Below are 10,067 nucleotides of genomic sequence, written 5' to 3' on the forward strand. Positions count from 1 at the left end.
AGTGGGACGATAGAGCTGAACTGAACCTAGTGTTTTAAAGAATACATGAGTGAAGTCGTGCCATTACCATCTGGGCGTATAAAAGACAATTAGCTTCACGTTTCTTGTGCGTAGGAGGCTGTTTACAGGCGATACACTGCAGCCAAATCAACATCAAAGGCTCTTGGAGTCGTGTTTGGCAGATGGTGACCTTTTAAAAACTAATTTGTCACAAGCACGGGACGAACCCAAAGACAAACTCAGGACACTCTGTCCAAATTCTACAAGAAGGTGAGCAGTGAGGCAATGCATGTACCCAGACTAATACCATATCACCGTATAATGTTACAGGATACTTACCATACATCGGAGTTCTTGCACAGTTTCACTACAAAACCAGTATGGATGTAAAAAAAATGTAATTTCCTTTTTGCAGTCTATCATAGTTTTAAAACAACCTAATGACCTAGAAATGACTTAAATGAATATGAGACGGAGTGTCTAGTGGTTAATAAAGAGACCCAGTTCCCTTCACTTACATTTCCAGAACAGTCTTCAGCTGCTCCAGTTTGGATTTCTTCTCTTCTATCTCACAGTCGTTGTGCTGTCCTAGTTCTGCTAACAACTGACGCGTGATGTCCAGCACCTCCTGTTGAGAGTTCAGAGGAACAAGCTGTCAGAGCGAGCGAGCGAGCGAGCGAGCACACACACACACACACACACACACACACACACACACACACACACACACACACACACACACACACACACACACACACACACACACACACACACACACACACACACACACACACACACACACACACACACACTAATTGTTACCTGCAGTTGTTTGGGCTTCTTCAGCTTTAATTTCCCAGTTTTGTATCCTCCATATTTTTCAAATAGATCGAAGAACCTGGATTAATGGAAGACAAACTTCAGATTAATCAAACGTTTTGTTTTAATCAGCCCAGTAAAAGCAGTGATAACCTACATGGGGTTGCGGACTTCCATCTTCATCTTCTGTTTCGGCGTTCTGTCTCCGTGTCGGATGACAGCGATGACGCATCGTAGCTCCATCCTGAAGAGTGCAAGAGAAAGTTAGCTAATATTATTATTAATATAGCAGTATTATTTTAATGTAAAGATTAGGCTTGGGTGGTATCTATTGTGTCATAACTTCCTGATATGTCAACAGGGTATCTGATGGTATATGAATAACCAAAGTCTATGAGAAAATGACTCTACTTCTCTCTTGATTTATTACCTCAGTAAACATTGTAAACATGAGTTTATGGTCTCAATCTCTAGTTTCAAGTCTTCTTCAATACAGCATGATGTTCATTTAGTAAATGATGGTCCATTTAGAGTCAAACAGACCATAAAGCAGGGTATGCTTCAGGGCGGGGCTACACAGTGATTGACAGGTCGCTACCAGACACTATACGTCGTCTCTACGTCACTCCTCCACAGTCCAGATATGGTCACTTCCTGTTCAGTGGATGCAAAAAATCCAAGATGGCAACGGCGAAATCACCGAACTCGAGGCTTCATAACATCAGTCCATAAACCAACTGGTGACGTCACCATGACTACGTCCACTTCTTATATACGTCTGTGGTTAGAATTCACCAAATCACACCAACAAGCTAACTGATCGATGCAGCAAGTGGACCAGCAACCTCTGAGATCTGGGAGGTAACGATAGCTGTATCATGGCTTTGAAGAGAGCGTAGATACCTGCTTGTTCCCCGTCTGAAAGGTGTGTACCTCACACAACCTCACTTCAAACAAACCACACTATCCCTTTAAGGGACCACCCAAATTGATTCGAAGCCAACTGAACATCAGTAAACGGTTCTGACTCACATGGTCCCTGAAGTAGTGGGAACAATGGGGATGTCCTCCGCCTCCGTCGGGATGGACCAAGGAATCTGAAACTGAGGCGCCAGCTCACGCATCACGATGTTCCTGAGGAGCCGATGAAGGGAAACCCAACGAGGAATGAAACAAAGCAAGCTCAATGAGATCAAAGGTTTCCAATCAATCAAACTCAAATCAAATCTCAGGAGAAAATGTTCCAGTGGACCAGCAATGACAAAAAAAATAAAAATAAACATGGTACCCGAGGATCTTGGCACAGTCGTCGTAGTACTTCATCGAGTTCTTCACGAAACTGAAACCGTTGACGTCACACACATACGAGTGTCCATTAGCTCGGAGGAGATCGAAGCCACACACAGTTTGCTGCAGAGAGAGGACACAAATTCAGCAACGATGCTCCACAACGAAGGGAAAGAGAGCGGCGGGACAAAGCGGCGATGCCTCCTCCTCCTCCTCCTCCTCCTCCTCCTCCTCCTCCTCCTCCTCCTCCTCCTCCTCCTCCTCCTCCTCCTCCTCCTCCTCCTCCTCCTCCTCCTCCTCCTCCTCCTCCTCCTCCTCCTCCTCCTCCTCCTCCTCCTCCTCCTCCTCCTCCTCCTCCTCCTCCTCCTCCTCCTCCTCCTCCTCCTCCTCCTCCTCACCTTGAACGCTAGGCAGACCTTACGGGCCACCAGCTTCTCCATGGCGGAGAGCATGACCGGGTAGCGGACCTCCTTCCCCTCGCTGTCTCGCTCCACCTTCCCGTCCAGAGCCGGGGACTTCCGAGCCTCAGCGTGAGCGTAGTCGGGCCCCACAGTGTAGACCTGAGGTCACATGACACACCACCAGACATCCTCAATCACTCTCAATGCAAACGTTGATTCTAGGTTTAACTGACTTACATTATTCTTAAATTCTTAATTAAAATAATAGAGCTGTGAAGTGCTTTTTTTCCTGTTCCGTATCAACATTGCAAAGTTTTATTTACACAAAATCCTTTTAACGATGACACTTGAGCTTCGTTTATATTGCACGTAGTTCAGACCGACAATCAGAGCACTTTAAACATGTCTGAGGTTTTGAAATGCTTCAGAAACCTTTTAGTCTTAAAAATCTACATTTGAGTATATATATATATATATATATATATATTTATGTAGTAAAATAAGTGTGTATGAATGAAAAAAAAAAAAAAAATATATATATATATATATATATATATATATATTTTTTTTTTTCATTCATACACACTTATTTTACTACATAAATTACAAACTCTACCTTGACATCCGTGCCGTCTGTGGGCATGAACTCTTCATAGATGTAAGAGCCCGTCTTCCTCACGCTGGTCTCCGGTGAGTACACGCTGCTCCGGCTGCCGATCTACACGAATCACACAGCGAGTGAAAAACCATCCAGTGCAACGGTGCATTCCCATTACTCTCTTTAAGGTCCATCACCATCTGAAATAAAGGCTGCAGCTCCGTGTTGGACAACAGTGTGTCTCAATTATGATAATGTGCTTTCTCTGAGCAACAGACTCGTGTACCATTACAGGACAAGCTATCAAGTGGTGCAGGTTACTGCATTAATCCTCTGAACCCCAAAACCCACGACAGCAGTGAAAAGAAAGTTCTTTGAACAATCTGCCTCCTGTATCTGATAGTGGCCGGTCATTAACAGTGAAGTATTAATAGAGTGGTTGTTGTAGTCTGATGTACACCTTTCTGAAGAGCCGCTGGCTGCCTCCACCAGCAGAGGTGGGGTAGTAGATGTAGACGTTGTGGTCCTCAGCGCAGACGGGCTTCTCAACGAAAGGTTTCTGGAACACCTCTCCGTTCACCTCCACGTGGTCCTCTCCTTCCACCAGGTTACACTCTAGAGGAACACAGAGAAAATGCTTCTGTGAGCCAGGAAGCCCCCCTTTTCTGATTATCCCTTTAAATGTACACAGAATAACACAAACAGAGTAACAAATAAAGGCAGTGGGAGACCAGCAACTCTGTGTTCTTTGAGGTAAAATGACTGGTTTTGTGACGGGAGTCTGGTAGCTGTCTGACAGAAAGATAAAGAGGTGAAAATATTCTACGACATGTCTGCTTACACTTTAACGGAAAGTTAAACACAGACCGTATTTCAGACATCGAACCAAAACCCATTGATAAAACCCATTGACTTCCACACAAAGGAAACAGGAAGTAAACGCTTAGCTCCCATGCTGGTACTCCCGTCTGTTTCTCCAAACTGGGGTTGTGCGCCAACCGCCATCTTCAGTCGGTAATACACTGAATATGGAAAAGCACCTCATACACCCACACTTCCAAAAATCCAAACTATCCCTTTAAGTATGGCACACTTGCGACTGCGTCATGTTTGATACTATATTTAGGATACTGGCCTCAGGATGCTGCCTGGACTGGAGCTGTTTTTCTGAGGGACTTTTCATCGAGGAATATAGTCAGCTATCTACTGTAGTAAAGACTTATGGAATATCATTGAGGCGGCAGACTGACCGTCTGGGTTGTCTGGGTCGCGGTTCAGCACAGCGTAGCGCGGTAAATCAATCCCTTCCTCCTGTAGGATGCGATACACCTCTCTCCTGTTAAACAAATACATCAAATAACACATTAATACACGATGCTTCTTTGTATATTCTTTATCAATATTGTAAACGTAGAGTTAAAGAGTACATCTCAGCAGTACCTGTCCTGTATGTAGTACTGCATGTTCAGGTCATTGAGGAGCAGAGGGTTTCTCAGTTTGGCATAGCTCACGGCCTTATCCAGCGGGAAGCCTGGTGTACATGCAGAGAGATGAACCAATAGATGAAGCTCATGGACAACATGATGTTAATAACAAGTGGGGAAGAGGAGTTCAGAGTTACGGCGACGTCGAGAGAATGACTCTGATGGACTCAACATAATTCTGTTTATGCCAAAATTTGAAGCCATTCGCTCAAGACATTCCTGAGATATCACCAGAATGGAGACGGACGTGAGGTCACAGAGACCACTGACCACCAGATTCTCATCAGTTCATCCTTGAGTCAAGGTGGACGCCTTTTTGCTACATTTTCAAGACATTCCCTCAAGCTGTGATATGGCGTTCACAGGAATGGAGCCGACAGACAAACGAAAACATAATGGCTTCGGACATAGATATCACCTTTGTCTGAAACACATCAAACAAGGTTCACGTATAATAAATGAAGACGTGTGTGACGTGTGTGTGTGTGTGTTGTACCCTTGGAGTGGAAGGAGATGAGGCAGTCACACAGAGGCCATTTGTCCACGGGCTCATTGAGGATGGCGTCCTCTGGGAAGATGACCACGGTGATGAACTCAAACTTGCACAGCCTCTCCAGGATCTGGGTCATCGGCTTGGACTTAGACTTCTTCATCATACAGCAGATCCCCACCACGATCTGTCGCTCCGGGGGCTGAACGAAGAGAAAGAGAGAGAGAGAGAGGGGACAACATTTCAACAATCTGTACGAGGAAGCAGGAGAAACAACGGCAGCTTTGTCCCTTAAAGCTCCCATAAAAGCTCACACTTAAGGACTGACAGTAATAGATTTCTGTAGTGTCTCCTCTCCTAAGACAGAGAAAGTCATTGACAATCTCAAATCAAATGAAAGCCCCCCAACCATAGTCCTTAACTCTCTGAACCACAAAATCTGCCGGCAGGATGGAAAAGCATGTTTTCTTTAAACAATCACCAACACTACGCCGTGTATCACAGCCAGAAGCTGTAACAACGGTGAGAATTGTCAGATTTTCATCTTTCCGAAGGTCCTTAAACACACCGTGTGTGACCAACGCTTCCGTCAGAAAACACACCCGGAACAAAGATAAAAATTGTGACATTTCATCAAAAACATTTTATTCTACGTGTCTCATTTAAAATGTTGCCCCAAATAAACAGTTTCCTTTAACCAGATCCTGTAAAACATTAAGTTGCGAGCTCCTCAGAGCAACTATGAAGCCATGATTCATTCATCTGAGACCAACAGTCACGTGACAACAAATCAGAGAAACTTTGACTGAACTTCAGGAAGTGAACACAGAGCAGAGAGGAGAGGCTGTAATAATGTGAATAGCTTAATATTATATATTATATTTATAGTTTATATTGCTGTGAAAATCAAGGCCACAGAGAGTAAAATGTGACGGGAGGTTCAGAGGGTTGACGGTTGTTTTGTTGACCGAAGTCTGGCCCGAGACTCTCTCGTCTGCTATCCAGCTGACTCATTCACCACGGCAACCAATGTTAATGCTAACGGGCCGGCTCGAAGAGCGCTGGCAGTGAATGACCTGCTGCAATAACCAGGTAACTTAAGTGCATCGGATTATCTATTACTCACTGATCATCTGACGCTCGCACCGACACATTTTTAAGTAGAGAGGTAGTGTAGTTTGACGTCTCACCGAGTCCGTGTCTTCGTCGTCCTCATACAGCTCCATCTCTGTCCTCATGCTGTCGTCCAGGGCCTCGCTCTCATCGTCCTCGCAGCCCACGAAGAATCTGGGAGCGCCACGCCGGCTCTCGCCCGGGCTGTTGGGCTCTGACATCACAGTCTCCCGCGGCGGCCCTCAGCGTCCCACCGCGCCATCGTACACCAACGCAGCCGATATGAGGGTGCGAGGCCTGAGGGACGGCGACGGGTCCACTCTGCCTGGGCTGGAGAGCAGAGCTGGGTGGACGAAGGTGTGCGTTTGTGAGGCGGAGAGAGGTTACGTGTGAAGCGATGGAGATGGTTCAGTCCTCGGTGATGACGCCGTTATTCAAGTCACTCATTCTTCACATCTCATTTGGGTTTCTCAAGAGTCTTCAGCACCGATTATCTGGTGACAGTCCTGTCCTCCATTTGTACGTCCTACGCGAGAGACAAAACGTTCATTATTAATAATAGGGTTTGGCCTCGTGGTGTGTACCACGCACTACATACTCGGTATCAGTATGTACTGCACAAAGCCTACAAAATGAATGACTAAGTAGGATTTCACCAGCTGACTGTTCACACACAAGTGAGTAAAAGAATCTCTGAAAATGTTGCAGCTAATTTCCAAACAGACGTTATCTGGATAAACTGAACAGAAACCAAGCGGGACAAAAGCAAAGTGAACGTAAGTTCAGACTGAAGAGTATAAGAGTGAGAAACGGCAGTAAAATGTATAGATGGATGTATTATCTGTTCTTATATCTAAAGATTTAAGCATCCACCACATCTTCATGAAATCCATTAAGTCTACATGAATACGTCTGGAGGTCTCGTTATGCCCAGCTGTGTGGGTGACTCTGGTTTTCCAACTAAAAGAAGAAATACCAAGCGTGGCACTTTGAATCCCACTTATTACCCCGTCACTTTTGAGCAGTAATGGCCGTGTGCTTGAGCAATAATTACCTCCAGGACTTGCTCTACTGTTACACATTTAACGCCGACGCTGCAGTCTGCTGCTGCACAGACAGCAGGAGCGTCGGCTCTGATCTGCATCTCCATCACCACTAAACATGAGCCAGTCATGGAGACCACGAGGACCGTCGTACTCGTTACTCCCTGGCGCGCTATAAGACACCCATCTGAAGGACAGTCACTCACGGGTCAGTGGAAGATACTGTTATTAGCATAAGCAGCCTACAAGGGGTCAAAACGAGATAAACAAACACATTACTGTCCAAAAGCCACGGGGATCTCCAGCTGAGGAAACAAACAAGACCAAGTTCCCTCCACACGTGTAGCACTCAGCTAACCTTCCTGGGATTCACAAATAGTTAAGCATGAATGTAGCATGTTCACTTAGAGCGTTTAGTCCATGAAGTCAGTCAGCAGAACATTCATTGGCAACTATTCCGATAATAGAGTACTCGTTCAAGTATTTTTTTAAGTGAAAACAAATATGAGAAGAAAATTCAAATGTTTGTGTTTTCTATAATAGCAAATTGTCTTATTTAATATGTCAATTTAGGAACTTTGGAAAATTGTGGGTTTATTGAGAGATTAATTCACTGACGGACTTATGAACAAATGTACGTCGCCGCCGGTTAAGTGGTTGGTCGAGTGGTTAAGCCCACCGATGTCTTCCGCCTAATAAAAGTTCTTGGGAAAGAGACATTCAGCGGGTGAAAGACGACGTGCAGAAGACGGTCACAGATGTATTTAATAAACGTATCGTGAAGACGTTATCTTTACTTTTGAACACAGTTATTACCAAAGTATCGTGCCTTGATGTTGGTCACATCCATTTAAGGCAATAGAAGTAAGAAAACAGGGTCTGTGGCTGCTAAACATTACAAAAGTTTCACCGTTGCCTGACACACACACACACACACACACACACACACACACACACACACACACACACACACACACACACACACACACACACACACACACACACACACACACACACACACGTTAGAATAAACTCTTTCCATGCCTAAGGGGATTAGTGTTTCAGAGCTTGAGCGTAACAGTTAATCTCTTCTATTACACCTGCTTAGGTGCCAGAGGGGCCATCGCTCGCCAGTGAGGTCACGTCCTCTTTACACTTGATGAGAGTTTGGAGGATCACCCCCCCCCCCCCCCCCCCATGATGTCATGCTGTGGGGTCAAACCCCTGTAGCCCCAGTATGACAAACTTTAGAAGAAGCTTTAAATATCGAATCTTGTCTCAAACGTTTGACACAATCCTGTTGGTTTTAAACTTAAGAGAAGCAGCAGAATCGTTCACTGATCTGCCAACAGATCATTATCGATTAAACTGCTGATTATTTCCTAGATCAATCGATTGCTTCGCCAAAAATAAAAAAGCCCCAAAAAAATGAGTACCAATGCTTAACAGAGCACAAAGTGATGCCTTTAGACATCTTGTTTTGCCCGACCAACAGCAACAAAAACCTAAAGATATTACATTTACCATGATATAAAAACACAAAATCTTTCAACTTGAGAAGCTGGAAACCAGAAAACGACTTTAACAAATAATAGATTGTCAAAACAGCTGCGTATTCCCTGAGACGCATCTGTGACAGTGAAGGTTCTCATAGAAGCCGATATGACAATATAGTAAAAACATGAATCACACGTGGAACATAAATGATGTTCAACACAGACACAGTGCCAAGGCCTCTCTCTTCATCGCATAGATGATAATAAGAATCACCGCCTGAAGTTCTGGATCTCTATTGCACCACTTTGTATTCAGAAACGTGCCCTTTCAATACATGTCTGCTGTCTCTACCTGACCTAGAACCAGAAGACTCACACACCTCCATCCTTTATCCTCACAGACAGTGGAGCCTGAATCTGAGCCACAGCTTGTTTCTATAAAGACAGCCGGGATTACACTTAAGGAGGGAACGTTTTAAATATATTATTGGTTGCCATGTTGTCACCTAACCAGACTGGCAGACTGAAGTGGGTGTGGGCGCCACTGGGCGGTAATTTCTTGACTTCAACGACTCCTTAAGACTAATGTGGATCTCCTATCTTTATTTAATTATTTTGTGACTTTCCACATTTTTCTTAGTAATTCTCTACTATTCTCTTTGTTTTCCTCTCTCTCTCTCTCTTATTTATTTTCTTATGTCTTTATCTCACCTGAGTTTACCTGCATGTATACGTTTTGTAGCCTGTAAACCTACAGTGGGTAGCTGGGTGGGAATGAGGTTTTAAATGTCAGACTGTAATTGCATTCATTGGGATAAAACCTGTGAAAATCAATAAAACATATTCACAAAAAATCGTGTAACTTAGCAATAAAAAAAAACAGACGTTGATATTTTTGAAACGTCAATCACAATATTTTAAACAATGAATTATCTGCCATTAGCTCTCGGTTATTTTTAGCAGTGTAAAAAGACATGTAGCTACCGTTAGCATTCAGCTAGCTAATGTTAGCATTCAGCTAGCCAACTACAACCACTGCCATTTTGTCCGCGTTTTGAAGTAAAGTACCAAATGTCTGTGCGCTTATTTAATGTTACCGACTGTGACGCGTGTCGGTGATGTTTCCATAACGTTACAAATGATGAACTCACACAGTGTAGCTGGAGGATTTGTATCGCTGCCATCGGCTCGCTTGACAGTTTGCATGTGAAACCTATCTTCTTTTTTTCTTTTTTTTTCTTCTGGTTGACGCACAGGTGATGGACGTCTGTAACAACCAATGGGAAAAGAGGAAAACTTTGAGCAGGCGTAACACACATGAGCCAATGAACAACGA

The 10,067-nt window shown here is 44.2% G+C and overlaps 1 protein-coding gene across 13 annotated transcripts in view; it reads right to left on the bottom strand.

Moving 5' to 3' along the window:
- ppip5k1a (diphosphoinositol pentakisphosphate kinase 1a) overlaps positions 1–9,929 on the bottom strand; it is a 31,139-nt gene extending 21,210 nt beyond the window's left edge. For all 13 annotated transcript variants that reach the window (XM_079157340.1, XM_079157346.1, XM_079157339.1 and 10 more), the window contains exons 1-13: positions 9,883–9,929; positions 6,270–6,718; positions 5,086–5,281; positions 4,546–4,636; positions 4,356–4,441; positions 3,566–3,720; positions 3,124–3,225; positions 2,505–2,666; positions 2,108–2,229; positions 1,852–1,953; positions 977–1,063; positions 823–898; positions 519–628 (exon numbers count right to left, since the gene is read on the bottom strand). In XM_079157340.1, the coding sequence (XP_079013466.1) occupies positions 519–628; positions 823–898; positions 977–1,063; positions 1,852–1,953; positions 2,108–2,229; positions 2,505–2,666; positions 3,124–3,225; positions 3,566–3,720; positions 4,356–4,441; positions 4,546–4,636; positions 5,086–5,281; positions 6,270–6,413 (1,433 nt within the window). In that variant the 5' untranslated portion in view covers positions 6,414–6,718; positions 9,883–9,929. The remainder of the gene's footprint in view (positions 1–518; positions 629–822; positions 899–976; positions 1,064–1,851; positions 1,954–2,107; positions 2,230–2,504; positions 2,667–3,123; positions 3,226–3,565; positions 3,721–4,355; positions 4,442–4,545; positions 4,637–5,085; positions 5,282–6,269; positions 6,719–9,882) is intronic.
- Between the last annotated feature and the right edge of the window lie 138 nt (positions 9,930–10,067).

This window comes from Pholis gunnellus (genome assembly GCF_910591455.1).
Source record: "Pholis gunnellus genome assembly, chromosome: 1".
NCBI classification, from domain to species: Eukaryota; Metazoa; Chordata; class Actinopteri; order Perciformes; family Pholidae; genus Pholis; species Pholis gunnellus.